At 40.0% G+C, this 19428-nt stretch overlaps 1 protein-coding gene across 1 annotated transcript in view; it reads right to left on the minus strand.

Annotated features, from left to right (window-relative positions):
• The window catches only part of LOC122808244 (proline-rich receptor-like protein kinase PERK12), a 134132-nt gene that overhangs the window by 73842 nt on the left and 40862 nt on the right, over nucleotides 1-19428 (minus strand). Inside the window, exon 3 of the mRNA XM_044079207.1 lies at nucleotides 4137-4176. Coding sequence (XP_043935142.1) covers nucleotides 4137-4176 — 40 coding nt within the window. The remainder of the gene's footprint in view (nucleotides 1-4136; nucleotides 4177-19428) is intronic.

Raw genomic sequence — 19428 nt, forward strand, 5'->3', positions numbered from 1 at the left:
CAACAGTAACTGGTGGAATTCTAATTCTGACAAAATACGTACTTACTTTTCCCTGTATTTGTGTGGCTGTTTAGTTGGAATTACTATATATATTAAGGGATGTGACATTCCACATAGGATATATGGGGCTTGTTCCACGCAAAACCACTATCAGCTACAAAATGTGTGTCGTTTTCAGGTAAATCAAATTATGACAAGCCATATGGAAATTTTTATGCACTGATGTGGAGCTAGTTGAAAGTTATCCCACTTTTCAGTGAGATAGGGACCTCATACAGCTCAAACTTGTAATTTTCTGATGGAGAAGACATTTTTCTTTATTTTAGGTACTGGTGAATGAATGGATTGGTACCCTAGATGTAATGCTGAAAATAGAAGACTGGGTGTACAGATGCATCTTTTGAGCAGAAATATCTTATGCCCTTTGGAGCACAACTCATGAGCCCTGCCACTCTTGGTACCTTCAAGAGTCATAACCATGTAGCAGGTCATAATCAAGAAAAAAACTGTAGTCCTCTCACATCCACATGTGTTGCTACTGTCAAGATGGGATGTGCATCTTTGAACTCCTCAATGGTGTGACAAATCATGGTGCTATCATTGCTTGGCAAGACCATACATGGCAAGGCAGGATGGTATTAGAGTGTGAAATATGACACAGAATTAGTGTACCAACAGCACAGAACCTACATATGCTTCTATATCTGTACTATAGCACCTCTACAAGCCATAATATGATAATAATTTTCCCCACATTCTCTCCAGGGTCATTGACCCTCTCACTTATACTTGAAATGCTTTTCTGGTGCTCACGACAGTGGATGTTGAAGCAACACATCCTAGGTGAGACAAAAGTGTGATATAGGAAAACTCACTTTAAATAGACTCATTAGCATAATGTGTACCATAACAGCATTGAAACTGCATGATAAAAACCTCCACATCCATTACTGTGCTCAACGTACTGCAGAAGTTTATCACAGAGCAATCTGTAGAGTGAGGAATTGTTAAAGGAAATAGAAAATATGTTACACACACAAGATCCCAAAAGAGGTAAGCAACTGGGGAGATGTTGATCAGTGGGAGGGAAATCTGCTGGGCCTAAGCACCAGCACGCATTTGAGGAATAATATGATGTAATTCACCACACTTGTAATCATCAACAGTTTAGACAGAGACAGTATGTTTGCCACTGTGGCCTATAGACATTTAGAAGTCATGAGCTGTCCCAGATACATCTGTGTTTCTGCAAGGTTCCCTATTCAGAGTAATGTGGTCACCTGCTACATGTAAAAGTTACACCAAGAAAAATAACATACATATTGTTACCACACAGATGACAGCAGTACATATGGCTCATCCCATATCACGTGTGGCTTGTAAAATGGGACATATCAACACTGGGCATTCTTGTCTGTAAATGAGGTAGGGTTATACTGTGTATGACATGACACCAGCTTGAACATATATTCCTTTGCTATTTTAGGTTGATATGCAAGATGGTGAGTATTACAGCAATGGAAAATTCTCTCAGGCAGAGAATGCTATCCTGCTGCTGGCCCTCTGTGAGCATGGGTGATGGATGCTCCAGAATGAGATTGGATCTTCTGTAAGCATATCTGATGAGACCTTTTATCAGAGATCAGAGCTGTCAGTTGCCAAAACAGGGTGTATAAACGGGACTTTAAAAGGGTTGCTGACATGATTGTGATGCATGCACCTAGGCGACCTATCTGGCACAGAAGTGGAGAGTCACAGGTTGGGGGGGGGGGGTCTACTCACAGAGTCATCATTGATGTACATGAAAAAGTTCCTGGCATCTCTGTCTTGACGTCCAGGCAGTTCCAGTATCTGTGGGAGAATTCTGAGCTTGGGTGGTGAACTACGCAGAGTGTCTCAAACATCAGCCTGTGATGACCCAGTTGAGTATGTTGTAACTTGCTGTATTGTCCATACTTTCCATCTGACCGAGGGTCATACAATGGAGTACAACTACAATGTTAGTCTGCTGAAATATATTACCATGTAGTCTACATAGCACTCTGTTGTAGGATTACTTGCAATGTGCTACAGACATTGGTGAAGGGTTCATCCATATAGTGGGTTATGCTTAAGTATTTGCATGGTGCTCAAGTAATTGCATAGTGCTGTGCTCCCAAATTCCACCAGAGTGAATATAGGCAAACATGATGCCAGAGAACTGTCTGGGCCACTAATGATAGTAGCCAAATCCTGGCACATTTGGAAGTCATAATTCATTGGTAGACAGAGGTAATAGGATGGTCATACTCACACCCCTTCCATGGAACCAGCTCCTGTGATAATACAACCCACCACTTGGACCCAAGATGCTACTATAGGAAAGGATGTGGTCAACAGAATTGCTCAAGGAGTGTCCTCATCACCTATGGCAGAGTGACTCTTGGCTGCCACAAGTTCTCTTGATTGAGAAGAAACCCTTAGGGAGTTGGAGTACTGGTGAGCAGCCATGCCATGGATACTGTCCCCTCCTGATTTAAGTGTCGCTATGACCACCACTCAGTCAGTGTGCAAGTCATTATACAGGGACAGGCAGAAATCAATGTGGCCATAACTGAGATGGTCAGGGTTATATATGGTCTGTATGATGACCTACAGGAATGTCTGGGCCATATATAGAGCATTATGGAAAGGCTCCATAGAAAGCCTGTTTGCTGCAGCTGCCCCTTTGTGGCCATCCATCATGGCCACTGCTCTTCATGTGGCCAATCCACCATTACGTCCAGTGGTGAAATCTACTGCAGGAGGGAGGGGGTGCAGTCTAAAACCCATAATACCACAACCTCCAGACCATCATCCAGTATTGAGGGTACTGTGGGACACTGTAGACAAAGACATGGATGGGGAGTTTGTGCTGAGACCACCCATAGCGCATCCTGCTATTCATGGGTAATAACCATTCCATCCTCTGTGAGTGAACTGCATTGTGTCTGTGACCTTCCCATGAGAGGCCAGATTGATGTCTGCATATTCCCATTGCATGGTGAGAGCCCTCTGCAACACCTATTTTAATATAATAAATTTTACAGTTACTGTATTTGAGTTAAAAAAAACGGAAACTTAAAATGGACGATATTTGCTTAAGTGCATTTCAGATGAGTAGTCAGGAGTGAAGCTAGTACTACACTTCAGTCCTAAGTCATGTGACAGGAGCATCTTTCACAGAAATGTTGTATATCCCAGAACATATATGCATTTCACTCTAGGCTGCACAAATCTAAACACATTGAGTATGCTGTTAAGTATCCTCAGCAAGTCTTGTTTCATCAAAACAAAATTTAAATATAGCTAAAATTAAATACTTGTTTAGCATGGCTGTGGTGATGATGGTGAAGGGTTGGGGGTAAGGCTCTGTGCACAAACAGCAGGGCTTTGATCCCTACATCCTTTATTTAATATAACATACTTTGAGGCCATACAACTTTTTGGGTAGGTTGTGAACTTTTGAAAAAGCAGAACAGAGTTAAGTGGCATGGAATCAACTAAATACCATTGCACACAAGCATACAAATTTGCTGTACACCAGACTGCATATTCCCATATAGCTGTACAATACAATAGGATAAAGATGTAATGAGCGTGACTCTACACACTTACCCGCAGATGCCCTGCACACTTCCCTGCAACATAGCACGCATATGTACTGCACACAAGTCAATATAGTTCAGCAGTTCCACAAGCTTTCTTATAGGTGTATGGCATACTAATGTAATATGTTTATGCACCAGTGTTTTAAATAGCAGTCAACATGTAATATAATGACTTGACATGCTTCTACACAGATGCACTGTTAACAAGTGTACATGTGCACTGTATATCCATGTACACACTGTTAGCAAATATATTGCATGTTAGAAAGTTGATGTAGTGTGCACCATTTTATAGTACTGCACACAGGCACAATGTATACCACAGATATATGTACTGTACACAGTCTGTACTCCATGTATGTCCACCTAGATGAACCATACATAGGTACCTAAAGATTTGCATTTCATTGTATTACCAATACACATATGCATGAATGCATAGTAAAAACAGGCATTTATTGTTCCCAATATACTTGACATTTAAAACAAAGACACCTCTACATTTACCTTTTAAGAATATCTTCAAATTTCTGTCCTGGACTTTGATCTACAAAAAAGATAAAAAGAAATGAAATTAGGAAAAAAATCATCTAGATCAAATTAATGAATGCATATGCACACCCATACACAATGAAGCACACATGCACACACACACACACACACATATGCATATTGATCTGTAAGAATGGTTATATTACTTAACATGTTCATCTGTTCATCATTAATTATTTTAGACATATTTATTAGGCCATCCTTAAAAAAAACATGATGGAACCCCACTCCTAAAAATGAAATAATAATTCACTTAACAAATGGATGTAACTACTAGTAACAAATGGATGTAACTACATCTTCTTTCACGTTAACTCAAAACTAGGTACAGCACGCAGTAAGACAATAACATTGAATATAACTAGTCAGCCATTATATGTTCAATAAACCTATATAGCCTTATATTTTAAGTGGGAAGAAAAACTCACAGGAATTATAAAATAAAATGTATGTTTGCAAGCTACTGTGCAGAAATACGTCTTTGACTTAGTGAATGTGATTATGAAATTGCAAAGAAAACATTTAAAGACATTGAATGTAAAATGTGCAGTAAATCTCTTACAGTTACCGTTACAAGAAAAAGAAAGAGAAGAGCATCCACGGTTAACAATAAGCACAAGCAATTGTTTGACGGTTAACAATAAGCACAAGCAATTGTTTGACCTAATTTTGCCATATTTAAGATTGCTTACTTTAGTCAGGTTATATGATTCCAAGCAGACATGTTTTAAATGCTGAATGCATATCCCAGAATCATAAGAAAATTTAGCCTTTGACTACATACCTCAGCGCAAGGGTTTTCTTCATATATCCTTGCATTTGTTTACCCCGGGTTGTTGATATTTAACTTTTTTTTTACTGTAATATGTCTTTTTAAGCAAACATGATGGAACCCCACTACTAAAAGTGAAATAAAAGATTTTTAGATTCCCAAACCTGCAGCTTATAATTTTAAACATGGAATTTCCCAACTTGAAAAAATATTTTATTTTCATAACCTTAATAACAATTATCCAGAATTCATTAAAACATATCTTGGTTTTACATGAAAATGGGATTAAAGGATACAGTTTATATTTGGGAAGATAGGTCATATATTCCTAATTACTTGATCTCTATATTAATATGTGACACATTACTTTTAAGGTATGGATGAGAAACAGGAATGCCTCAAGCATACAATTAGATTTGAATGGGTTCTAACTTTAAGAAATACAGAAATAGTGGAAGATAAAGTTACAGTGCTACAATGAATAATGTACAATGTTGTGGGATTGCTGAGTCACAAATTTAGAGTCTGTGAAGGAGACTCTGTAAGAACTTCTGTCTGTTTTTTTTTTTCCTAGACTGCAGTGTTGGATTACCAGCAACTTGATCCATCTTGTTCTTAAACCCACTTAAAGATCCAATATTTAATACAAAGATAAGAGTATGGAACTCTTGGGGAGCAGACTATAACAAATATAAACCTACACTTGCCAGGTACGAAAAAAAAATAATTTCCAGCAGGACTTGACAGGATCCCAGGCCAACAATTTATCATTATTTCTTGCACCAAATCAGTGGGTCTGGCAACATGCTCATCTGTTCATCATTAACTATTTAGACATATTTATTAGGCCAGCCTTAAAAAAGTTGATAGCATACTGATTACGAAAGCAAGTTTTTAACATTTGGAATATTCGGAAACCCAATGCCTGAGAATTCCTTTTATGAAACATCTCTGGACATATTTCTGTTCCTGTATGCTCAATGTAGACTGTATGTAGAATGAATCATTATATTCCAAAACTGGCCCGACAGGACACAGAGGAAAATAAAAAAATGTGGCATTTCTAGATGACATAACTTTATATATAGATAAAATAATTTTTGATAACGGGGGATAATTTTAGATTTGATCACAAGTTTGTTGTCAATGTGAAAAGATTGTTATACTCATTCTAAACAGGAGCAAAATTTTGGTCTAAAGTCTAAGACCAAAGTGCATAGTATTTATTAATTTGCTTGTTTTTATTTGTTAACTAGAGTAGAACACTGATCTGCCTAGAATAACTCATGAACTTACATTCACTAATATAAGAAACATACCTCACTTTGTATATCTAAGTCTTAATGTCTGCTTCCTCTGTTTTGCTTAATGTATATTCTGAACATATGTGAGCTTGGTGATTTAGCTGAGGTGAAATATGTATCCTCAGAAATAAAGTTTTATGGCTAGCTATATTCTTGGTAATCACATATAGGACATACAAAATACAGAAAAAATGATGCTTCCATGGCACAACAGTAAAAAATGGTCAACACCAGTGACCTGAGCCAACCTGGTTCATTTAGCATCTCAAGCAGCACTCATTGTTTTTGGTGCCTCAGCAGAGCAGAAGGACATGTCATAAGGCATAGTCATCTTATCTTTCATGGATATGAGTGGGTATGCTGCCTGTTTCTCTCTAGAAAATTGGAACTTATCATTAACGGCCTTGTTACCCCATGAAAATAAAGCAACTTCAGCAAGTCTTAGTCTCCAGAAAGGAGAGTGCTGAGCATTATCTGTCTCTTTCCCTCCCTTGCTATTCTTGGCCAGCTCCTCCATTGCCTAGGCCATTAACTGAATCCATGTCAGTTGGATCATATTCAGAGCTTCAACTCACTACACCATAGAGCTAGCATTAATCATTTCCCATAGTTCATTTGCTTCATGGTCTGCTCACCATGATTTCCAAAATGTTATCCTTATGCTAGCATTTGGTTGGATCAGCATGGACCACTGTGTGTTGGTGTGCATTGCCTCTTGTAGCTGCCCTACTCACAATTTGGCCTGCAAGATTTAATGTGACACCTGAGATTAACTCCATATGCACTAAGCATCTCTGTCCACCCAAATGTCCCACCCAGTTTCTCTGACATGACAGCACCCACTAATATGTTCCTTCCTCTCATGGCCTTCTAATTATCTTCATCCTTCTTCACCTCCTTGGCTGATTTGAATACTTTTTTCATCTGCCCGGCTAAGTCTTCTTATCCTTCCACTTCTTATTTGGTTTTTGGTTTTGCTACCCTCCTCCCTAAGTATGCCACATCTCCACTGGCATCATAAACTTTCTTTACCACTTTTGTGGTCTTTTTTTCTTCTTATACCACCGTTGTTTTTGTTCTCTTTTCCCCTTCAGCCTTTTGCACTGCCTTTTCTTGATCATCCCCTTCATCCTCTCCATACTATTCACTGACAACATTTTGCCTGTCCTGTTCACTTGACTTGCTGCTCTTCATTCTTGGTGGCTAGTTGTATCCTCCTTCCAGCCTTGCTTCTCACATTGTCACTCCTCTGACTATTTCTCCCTGTGTTCTATGCTGGGTACTTTCTCAGTTATTGCCCTTTTCCTGTGACTGCTCTCATCTAATTTCCCTTATTTCTGTTTCCCCCTCATCATTTTCTATGCAATCCCCTTTCTTTGGTCCTCTGTTCTGGATTACCATACTCTTCAGTACTCTAACTAGCTGTTCTAGCTCCTGAAATTGCCACTGCAATCCACCCAGTTTTCTAGCATACCCACTTTACCACAGATCTATAAGCTATTACTGCCTCCCATGGCCACTGCACCTAACCCATCTGTTCTCTTCTCCCTTTTAACCTTGCTCCTTCTTCCCTCCATTATTCTACTGTTTTATTACTCTATGTCACATATGTTCTTGCTAATTTACTGTACTTAGTTTTCCTGCAAAGCAGTATGTGTATGAGGAATGCTTGTGAGTCTTAAGCAGGTTTTAATAATTTAGAAAAGATGATCCCTTGTAATGGCTGTTAGCACTGTTCTCTGGCTCCTGCTGTGCTGTCTTATTCCAGGTGGTATCTGCCTTATGCTATAATCAGGCAGACAGATTGATGGCATACCTCTGTAAGTCCCACTGTTAAAAGTTATTATGCTTTGCTGTATCAGTGTCAACATAGTTAAGAATGCAATATTCATTGTTTTTGTATTTCTCTTTTCCCACCCTCTTTGTCACTATCCTCTCGCTTTTAAAGATTTATTTTGTTAATCATTTTTTCTCTCCATTTCTGTTAGTGTTATACACAGCAGCACAACAATCTGCACCTGAGCCACTGCCAAGGCTTGTCATCCTCCCACAGGAGGCAGCAGCATTGCTGCCTCCACCATCACTAGGGACAGCCAGCACCTCTGAGGCCTAACCTGTTACAGTTGTCTCCACACATTCTATCCTATCCACACCTTCTGCAGCTCTGCCTTAGGTAGCCCTGCACTGATGGGTAGTACAGTGGCACTCAATGGTAGCAGTCCAAGTGCAGATGACAATTTTGTCCCCATATTTGTGGGAGTGTTAGTAGACAGGAAGTTGGATGTCTGCATAGGCTGCATGGACACCATGGTCCAGTGACCCATTGAAATGGATCCCTGCCTAGCACTGACTTTACCTTCTGAGGCAGGAACCAGTGGTGACAATTTCCAGGGTGACAAGTAATCTCCCACTGGTTTAAGATGGCAGAGACTGCATCTTCAAACACCCAGTCATATTCCCCAACCTCATGTTTCCCCTCCCTTTTTGTTTGTGCCCATTCCTGTATGTTGTACAATCCTTCCTTCACCATTGTCTTCCCTCTGTTTGTCCTATGTCTCCTTAACCATGATGTATCCCCACATTCTGTTACATCACGCTCTATCAGCCATGTGTTCTTTCCCCTTGCTACCTAACCTTGAAATACAAAAATATAGTGTTTGTAACCACAAACAACCTAAAAATGTAAACACTATATATAGGATGCCTGAAGGAAGATGCTCACTCGCACCTGCTATAATACAACCTGTTTAATGTTTGAATAATAACACAAAATTTTAAAAAGTATGGATCTAGCGCTTTCATCAACTACAATGTGGACTTCTTCAGAATCCAATGTTGGTTATACCCTGTATTTTTTTGGTGAGAATCCTCTGAGGACACTCCAGATGTTGTAGGTCTGTGATGAGGGACATGCTAAAGACTGCATTGTTCTTGATTATTGGTCTGATGAGGGCTGGGTACAGTGGAACTATGGCAACCTTAGATCTGGATGCCATGCCCTTACTTATAAGCTGAGCCAGATAGAAGGATTTCCTCACTACCATGGACACATGGTGGTCAAAGTTCAGATTACTGTCTGCGTATCCAGATCTCTCACCACTCAGACAGTTCTTGGGGGGGGGGTTGCTATCAATTTTATAATTTGCAGGGATATTTGATTTCCAGAAAGGTATTATTATTATTATGCACTTCCTGGCATTTAGTTTGAGGCCATGGCCCTGATACCAATCATTAGTATCTACCCACCTTTCTAAATCCTCTTTATTTTCTTCTTGCACTCAAAAAAAAAAGAAAAAAAAATGGAACACCTGTTATTGTCTTACAAGTATTCTGTAATTATAGTTTACTACTCTGTTTTTGTGCATGTCTTTGTATCCTATAATTGTAGTTTACTGCTCTGTTTTTGTGCATGTCTTTTTATGGAGCTTTTCTCCCCGGGCCTCTACTGAAAATGGACATATATCCAGTTAGACTAGCCCGGTCAACAAATGTAAAATAAATAAATAAACAAATAAATAATAAATTAGTCTGTGTCAGACCTTTCTGTATAATATCAACATAATTTGGGGGGGGTCAATTATTTCCCCTAGCCTGCAGTCATCAGAAAACTTGGTCAGCCAAAGGCTATCTACATTTTTTCTTGACATCTGAGAAAAATATTCCAAACAGGAGGGAGCCCAACAATGAGCCCGGTGGTTGTCCACTATTGATTGGCCTCTTGCTGGATGTAGATTCCCCGATTCCCCTACTCTAACAACATGGGTCCTATCTGTGAGTCATTTAGCTATGTGTCTGGTGGCATACAGGGACAGTTATATCTCACAAGGGATACCACTGCTGTGGAACAGACACACCATCCACATAAAATAAAGATCATTCCTGTCCATATTCAAGCTCAACTTAGATCTATGGATGGGAAACAGAAATTTACTCTAGGACTACATCCTGTACTACAAATGAACAGAAGCAGCTCCTAAATCCTTTATCCAGTGCATGGGTCCCCTCAAATTATCTATGGCTTGATCCTAGTTATTCTCATTAGATGTAATACATAATCATTCCCATGGGATAGGATGGGTAAAAATAATATATATCCAGTTGGACAGGTTATTGTAGGCACAAAAAGGGAAATTGCTTAGGCTTACCAATCAACCTATGCACTTGTTAGGACAATTTAGTTGTAAATCTCTACTTATAATGCTAAAATTATTTAATAATATGATTAAGATATCCCTTGAGTATTCTGCAGCATTCTGGAGTCCATAGAGATGAATTATTTGAAAAGAATGTAAGAAAGATGGATCAAAAATATAACTGATATGATCAAGGTGAGATATTAAAATAGACTTTAAAACTTGGTCATTGCTCTATTTCTTCACTGGACTTGATTATCAAGACTACATGAATGAATGTGAATGGAGTCTTAAAGATTGGATTCCTATTAAAGAAAGTTGACTCAAAGGTTGTAATAGTTTTTCTGACAAGGGCATTATTTCCTGTAAAGCTCTGTCAGAAAGTTGTAGGAACTCTGAGTCAACTTTATGATTCAAAAGCAGCCTTGATACATTTATGAGGGAACAGATTGTGGGCAAATAAGCAAGTGGAAGACATCTCAGAAATCGTGTTGTACTTATGCATGCATGAATACGTTTCACATCATTATCATTCACACTTTATTTTCTGAACACCAGATAACCCCTTTAGAAGTGGCCCTTATAGTAGTATATGATAAATACACAGTTCCACCTGACTGCATCTAAGTATTGCAGACAACAATTTTTGTAAGGATATCAGCAGCTCACCTGTTTTAAAACTAATTTCACAGGAGTTATCTGAGATGACAAGTACAAAACAAAAGAAATCTGGGCTAATACATAATAAGAGAATTAGGATACCATTTAGCATAAATCTCTATATAGGGAGTGCTTCCAAACCTGACCTATACCTCACACTTTCATGATTTATCCTATGTGCTATAAGCTTCTCTTGGAGTCTATTTTCCATTTGCACACACGTTCCCTTTTTGTGCTTTGATCCCAGACTAGCTGTTTGCCTTTATTAATATCATCCATCGTTTCTGGTACTTTTTTCTCTGTTTTTCATTATGTCAGCCACCTCAAAGGAAGTTCCTGGATCTCACTGGTGATCTCCTGTTGTTCACCATATAGCACTTTCAGTGCTCAGAATATAACATATTACTTTGCCATCCTTTGGGATCCTTTCTTCAGCATCATTTAACCAACATCGTATCTTCCTTTTTTGATTTAGGATCCATTTCATGCTATTCTGCTACTTGCTGCATGTTTCTCACCATACCTCTCAAACTTTTAGCATAAGAAATCTGGACAAAGCCAAAAATAATGGGGGACAAAGGCCCAGAAACATGGACAATTTTTAAATATTACTCTTAGAAACTTAGAAAGTTACTAGAATAATAGTTTTTTTGTTACCATGCATTTCCTGAAGGATATGACATCTGAAATTCAAATGTTTGTCATTATTTGGTGAATTCAATCTTCACTGATTTGCCAGAAAACCACACTTTTTATGGGGAACAGTCTAAAAATATGAGGCAAAAATCTGGACATTCTACAACAATCTGGAGAGCTGAGAGGTATGTTACTCACTGATGCAGTATATGCTACCATTTCTTTAAGAATGAGGAATGATGCTGTTGAGGAAAACAAATTACATGGCCTTTCCTGCAGTACTTTTCAGTCACGGTATAGACCTAACAGAAGCTCAAATGCATCCACAGTGTACATTTCATTTATGAGTATTTTAGTAAATATTATAAATTTTCATGAGCTTGGATACACAGACAAATAGTGCAACATGTAGCACTAATTAGTGTGTGCACAGACCATGTGAATTTTGTGGGTGATTCTAAGCTAATGCATACTGTATGTGTTCTTCACTGTGAGCTGTTTCACACTGTGAACTAGAGTATTAGCACTATGTAAGTACTTGGAGCTCATCTATGATTCCCACACGTGCTGCCAGAAAGTAACACATGTATTTGTTTTTAAGTGGCTGACCAGTCAGAAGGTCAGGAATATAATTTATACTTTGAAATATATTCATCTTTTCAAACAATGCACAATGTTTATTTTGACTTGTGTAACTTGGCAGAAGCCCTCAGCATATTTATTTCTTTGTGCAAAGATGGTTTAATTGCAAACATCATGAATTCACTCACTGCAAGACAATTTTTCAGGAAATAGGAAGCTAAGTCTCAAGAAATTTGATTTATTCCTCCTAGTAAACAAAATAGGAGAGAAACTTGAAAACATACACTGCTCCACTTTTCTGCATGTGGTACAGGGAGAAGCATTGAAGGCATTCAATATGCGTGCCTTTCAAGAATCGACAAAGGCAAAATAGCAACAATAATGGAAACGTTTAGGAACTGGGGTCTAGAAAAATATAATCAGTAATCAAACAGTAAGCTAAAAGCTTACTGTTTGATTACTGCTTTGGCTTAGAGTTCAGTAATATGGCAAATGAAGCTACTGCTTCTGGATCTAGCTTTATGTCACTGCCTGCTTGATGTCTTTTAAATGACACTCTGGATGGTTCCTTCATTGTAAATCAAGAAGGGACAGCAATTACATCTATTGTAAGACACAGTACTATGAGTGCTGGGAGCAACATGAGTGATGAAGTACTTTTAGGTTGCCTGGCACCACCCATGAATCCATTTCAGAATAAAGAAAACAGCAGAAATGACGTTCATAACTTTTACTTGATTGATGCTTTTTTGCAGTTAGAAAAAGACTTAAGTAAGCTCAAATGGCTTCAATGGGAAAATATTTATTTTGAAAACAGTCTTAGAACTCAAATGGTACCAAAAGGTTTGAAGGTGACAAAATTACCCACCAGAAATGATTATACCAAAGAATTTATGGACAAATAGCTAGATATTAATCAGAAAGCCGGTTTGCAATATATGGAGCTTCTTATTTCTTTAAATAGAAACAATGTAGTTATTTTAAATGAAAAATACTCTCTGATTTCAACAAACTTATACAGACTACTTCATTTGACAATTTTGAAACAAAGATGTGTGCCATACAAGATCGTTTAATTAAACTTAATGAAGCTTTGTGTAAAATGAAAACTAAAAAGTATGAGAGACTGTGCTGATTATGAAGGAGGCGTGGCTTCTGCATGCAGCCTTGTTGTTCAGAATTAGGCTGAAGGGAGGTAGGAGCAACTAGATGTGGAAAATGGCAGCAGTGAAGCAAATGAAGTTAGGAGATCAGAATGTTTGTTGTATAAACAAAGGAACCAAGAGAAGACATTATCATGTGCCTCATACTCATAAACATCAAAATAAAAAGAAAAATGCTGCTGTGACAAAAATAAGTGGGGAAAATAGCAGTAATTCACAAGAAACAGCAGTTAGAAAAGAAAGTGATTTACTGGTAACTATGGATATAAAATCATTGTATACAGTAAATTTAAATTTAATTTAACAACAATAAATTTCTTGGATGTCACTGTCTTTAAGGATAAGAGCAAATTAGGAACATTTTTTTTTAAAAAAGATGTCCAAAATAATACGTACTTACATTATAGTAGCATACACCCCAAGAAGATCAAAGAAAATATAGTAAAAGGACAGTTAAGGATCAGCAACCTGACAGAAAGGGAAGAAGATTTTGGTATAGAAAGTGACAATTTTTGTGAAAAACTTTATCAAAGAGGTTATAGGTTCATAGGTTCATAGGTTTATACTAGGCTATCTGCCCTAAGGCATTTATAAGCCTAGCCCAAAGTTTTGTGGCTTACGCCACCCCTTATATGAAAAAATACTGTGCCCATTAGTTTGTTGTGCCTCTGTCCAGCAGTGACACAGAGATTATTCCTGGGGTAAACCTACGATCTATATAGAATATACAAATGAAGAACACCAATTGCTGTGCGTTTGAAATTTTAATTCTGGTACCTCGGCCTTCGCCTTCTCCTGGAATACGATCTCCCATCCACAGGTCAAGATTTCTCTTGAACAGAGCCAGCGAGGTGCTCTGCCTCACATGGACCGGGATTTTATTCCACAGCATAGGGAGTCTCTGAGTGATAAATCTATCCCTCCAGCACGTCCTATTTATATCCGTGCTAAGGTTTAAGTCGCTTGCTCTAGTGGTTTTGGTGGATTTGGATTTTTTGAGGTGGAGCATGTCCATTAATTCCGGGTTGGACATGGCCTTGTATGTCATTCACATGTCACCTCTGAGCAGATGGTATGCGACTGAATAGAGCTGGAGTTTCTTCAATCTGGCAGCATATGACAGATTTTGGAGTCCCTTTATCCTTTTGGTGAGGAACTTTTGGGGTCTCTCCAATTGCTGCAGATGTCGGGTGAGATACATCCCGAATGGGGCATTGTACTCGATCATTGGTCTGATAAGTGAAGAGTACAGGGAACAATGACCTCACTAGATCTGGATGTGAATCCCTTCATGATCAGGTGGGCAATGTAGAAGGTCTTTCTAACCACTTTAGCAATGTGAGTGTCAAAAGAAAGGCCACTGTCAACCTGGGTCCCCAGGTCCCTGATAACCTCTTCTGTGCTTAGTGGATTGCCACCTATATGGTAGCTTGGGGTTATCTTGTTTTTCCTGAAGGGTATGACTATACATTTTTTGGCGTTTAACTTCAGGCCATGGCTCTGGCACCAGCTATCTGTTTCCGTGAGTCCCTTCTGAAGGATATCCGTGTCCGATGCACTTTCCACTATGGCGCCCAGTTTGCAGTCGTCTGCAAACTTTGTCAGCCAATGTCCTCCCATGTTGGCCTGTACTTCTGAGAAGTAGATGCCGAACAATAGGGGGCCAAGGACCGAGCCCTGTGAGACACCACTTGTGACCGGCTTGGAGTCTGACATAGCGCCACCAACTCTAACCCTGTGGGTTCTGTCCTTAAGCCAGTTTGCAACCCATCTTGTGACATATGGGTTTACGTTTAAGCTGGTAAGTTTTTCTACAATACCCGAGTGGGGTATTGTGTCGAAAGCCTTTGCAAGGTCAAGGTAGGCTGTATGGACTGCCTTTCCCTCATCAATGGCCTTGGTGACTGTTTCGAAGAAGTCAACCAAGTTCAAAAGGCATGATCTGCCCTTGACGAAGCCAAACTGGGTCGGGTCCAATGTCTGCAAGTCCCCTATATCTTTGTTTATGAGCTCCATTATGATCCTCTCCATAGCTTTGCAGACTAGACTTGTTAAGCTTATGGGCGGTAATTACCAGGGTCCGTAGAGGCACCGCCTTTGTGGAGTGGGACCACAGTTGCCGTCACCACTCCTTGGGCACGTATCCTGTGGTAAGGCTGAGATTAAACAGCTGCCTTATGTGCGGGTTTAATTCCTCATTTAGCTCGTGTAGCACACAGCCGGGGACACCATCCGGTCCCATTGATGCTGTGTTTTTAGCTTTAGAGAGAGCAGCTTTCACCTGCGCATTTGAGATGTCTGGGAGGCTACACTCCGCTGGGATAGTTATCTCTCCTTTAGGGGAGAGGGGTGAAGTTTGCACTGAACCTGTCTGCCAGTATGTTGGCAATGTCTGTGGGTTCAGTGATTTTTGTATCATTTTGGACTAATTCTGAGCATATCTGGGAGTTTCCACCCAGGTTCCTAACATAGCTGAAGAAGGCCTTATGATTGTCCTTTGAATCCATGGCAATTTTTCTCTCAAAATTGGCCTTAGTTGATTTTATGAGTGCTCGTATTTTTTTACTAATAATGATCAGGGGTGACTTCCCTTTTATGGATTTTGTTCTACCATGTAATAGCTTTCTCCTCTTATTGTAAAGTTTGTTAATGGCTGGGGTCCACCAGACTGGACGTTTGCCCTTTGTGGAAAGAGTCTTGGTTGTATTTGGGATTGCCTGATCCATGCAGTCCTGGAGGTGTTCATAGAAGGCAACTGTAAGGGCTTCCACAGCTTGGGTTGTGGTTTCCACTGGCTCAGGGGGCCTTGAAGGATACCACACCAGTCTTGAGTAGTGTGAAGTTTGCTTTAGAGAAGTTCTTCACTGTGGTCTTTTTTGTTTGGGGTGGGGCGGATGTGGATTTCCAGTGAGATTAGTTTATGATCAGATCTCACCAATGAGGGATATACTTCCGGTGTGGAGCATTTTGTCCCCATGTTTGTGATAATGAGATCTAGTATATTTTCTCCTCTCGTGGGAACAGTGACTAGCTGTTCCATGGCATTTGAATTTATGAACTCCAGGAACCGTTGGGCTAGAAAGTTAGGGCTTGAGTAATGTTCCCAGTCTATATTCGGGTAGTTGAAGTCACCCAATATGATGGTGTTTGGAGATACATTTATGCCCTCCAGTGTCTTCAGGAAGGTTGTGTGGGGTTCCTGAGTTTGAGAGGGTGGCCTGTAGCATGCTACAATTTGTAGAGCAGTTTTGCCTATGGTTAGCTGCACCTGGATGGTTTCCGAAGCTTCATGCGTTGCCACCAACCTGGAGGTGTGGGTATCCTTTATGAATATGGATACACCCCCTCCTTTTGTGGTGTGGTCCGGGTTTTGGGGTCGGAACGCATGATATGAGGTAAAACCTAATAGTGCCGGGGTGCTCTCAGGAGCCTTGAACCAGGTTTCAGTTACAGCACAGACATCGATGTTCTCCATACTGAGAAGGGCCTCGGGTGCGTGCATTTTGAGATTTAGACTTCTGGCATTGAGCAGCATTACCCTCAGTTTCTTCCCATTTTTGTTTTCTAGGGTGGTAGGTTTAGAATTTGAGCCTTGCCTAAAAAAGGCACTATGGGGGTGGCAAGAGCCTTAGCCAATATCCGGAATCCCAGGGGTGACAGGTGTAAGCCGTCCCTTGCGAAGCAGCGTGGCTTGTCAAGCATGTCATCCCAGGCAGACAGACACTGGATCCCCTTTGAATAACACCAGACATTAAGCCAATTGTTAAAGCTGATCATCTTGTCTCTATATTGTGGCATCATTCTTGGTGAAGGAAGGATACTGCTCAGGGTCAGGGTCATACCTGCCTGGGCTACATAATCAGAGAGCTCCTCTATGTCACTTTTCATGTAGTCCAGGGAGGTGCGTCTCAGGTCGTTCACACCAGCATGGACAATGACTGTGTCATATTTGTACTTGCCGTGGAGTGACCCGAGTGCTTGTGTTATGTGGCGGATTCTAGTGCCCGATAGGCAGCTTACTGTGACCCTCTCCTTGTTCAGCCTGGTGAGTGGGACGTCAGTGTGTCTGACTATGGAGTCACCTATGACAAGTATGTTTGGTGTTGTATTTGGCCTTAAGGGCTGTGACTGCTTTGCACACTAATTTTGTGGTTTATGTGTTGCTTGTGGGGTGTCTTGAGGTAGCAGTTTTTTGGGTGTCTGCTTTGGAGGCCTCTGCTGTTTAGGTAAATTTTTACTCAGAGCCTCCGAGTATGTCTTTGTGTGTTTATGTGTTTGATTCAGTGGTGTGGTAGCATTATGTGAGGCTGGTTTTGTGGTGTGTGTAGTTGCCTTCTCCTCCTGTCTGGTCTTGCCAGTCCTGAGTTGAGAGAGCTCAGCCTCCAGTTTGGCTAAATAGCTGCATCTCTCGCAAGTATTTGTGTTATGTGGGAGGAGGAGAGGGTTGTCTGTGTACATGAGGCAGTTATAACATTGCCTCAAGATTCCCAGATTCACCAGCTGGACCGGAGAGGAGATTGACAACTGACCTTTGGACATGCTAGAATAATATTGGGAATTCCTTAATAATTGAAAACAAGGGCCAGTGGGGAGTGATGGTGTAGTGCTTTTAATTTTTAGTGCTGACTTATATAATTGCTTTAGTGAGCAAGTGCCAGGTAACTTGAGTGCAATGTGTTACAAGTAACTAAATGCAAAAATGACAAACAGTAACTTTCTTTCAAGTGAAACAAGGAAATAAGTACAGTAAGCAATGCAGATACCACTAGTGATCCACAGAAGCGCTGAGAAGCCGTGTATTAGGTGGAATTAGCGTTCCAGGGAAATAACAAGCAAACAAACAACAAGCATATAAACAAAGCTAGATTCAGCAGGCCTGGATCTAGTCTATGCTACAGCAAACAAGGTGTACCAATTTCAGTAAGATACAGTTCAAATATTCAGGCACTATAAACCTTTAACCAGAAATTCCCAGCTCAGAAGGGCAGAGTCCAGCCTCTTCTCCCACAAGAGTGCAGACCACGAACCTTCTTAATGTAAAATAACTGGCCTGAAGCCCAAGTGCTTAAACCAGAACTAATACACTTGGACACTGGGCTCTCAATCAGCAGTTCCCAACTTAGAAGGATGAAAGCTACCTGTCCTGCCACCACAGTGCTTGACACAAACCTTCCTAATGTAAAACAACTGGTCTGAAGCCCAAGTGCTTAATACAAAAGACTTAGAATGGTAGCTACACTTTAATCAAGTTACAACCAAGCAGTAATAAATACAATTGAATACTTTAGAGAATGTCTGGATTAGTGCTCAAGTTACACAAACAAAGCTAGATCCAGCAGGCCCGAATCCAGTCTATGCCACAGCAAACAAGGCGCACCAACTTCAGTAAGAAGCAGTTTAGATATGCATGCACTATAAGCCTTTAACCAGAAATTCACAGCTCAGAAGGGCAGAGTCCAGCCTCTCCTCCCACAAGAGTGCAGACCACGAACCCTCTTAATGTAAAATAACTGGCCTGAAAGCCCAAGTGCTTAAACCAGAATTAATACACTTTTAGAATAACAGACACTGAGCCCTCAATCAGCAGTTCCCAACTTAGAAAGATGTAAGCTACCTGTTCTGCCACTACAGTGCAGACCACAAACCCTCTCAGTGCAAAACAACTGGTCCGAAGCCCAAGTGTTTAAACCAAAAGGCTTAGAATGAGTTACACCAAGCAGTAATAAATACAATTTAGTATTTTTAAGATGATGCAAAAGTAAAATGAAGTAGGTAGAACACAAGTACAGTAAAAGCAGATGAAATTTTTTTTTTTTTTTTAAATCTTAACAAGTGCTGAGATCAAAGAAACAGATTTGAGTGCTGAAACTAGAAAACTGGCTAGTTATAAGAAAAAAACAAGCTAGAAGGCTTCCCTCAAACACAGAAGGGCTTGGGGGCTCAGAAGCCTACAAATAGTCTATACCACTTAACAGGAAAGGCAGGAAATAAGCTTAA

This window comes from Protopterus annectens, chromosome 8.part0 (assembly GCF_019279795.1).
Source record: "Protopterus annectens isolate FY-2018-M chromosome 8.part0, PAN1.0, whole genome shotgun sequence".
Taxonomy (NCBI): Eukaryota; Metazoa; Chordata; order Ceratodontiformes; family Protopteridae; genus Protopterus; species Protopterus annectens.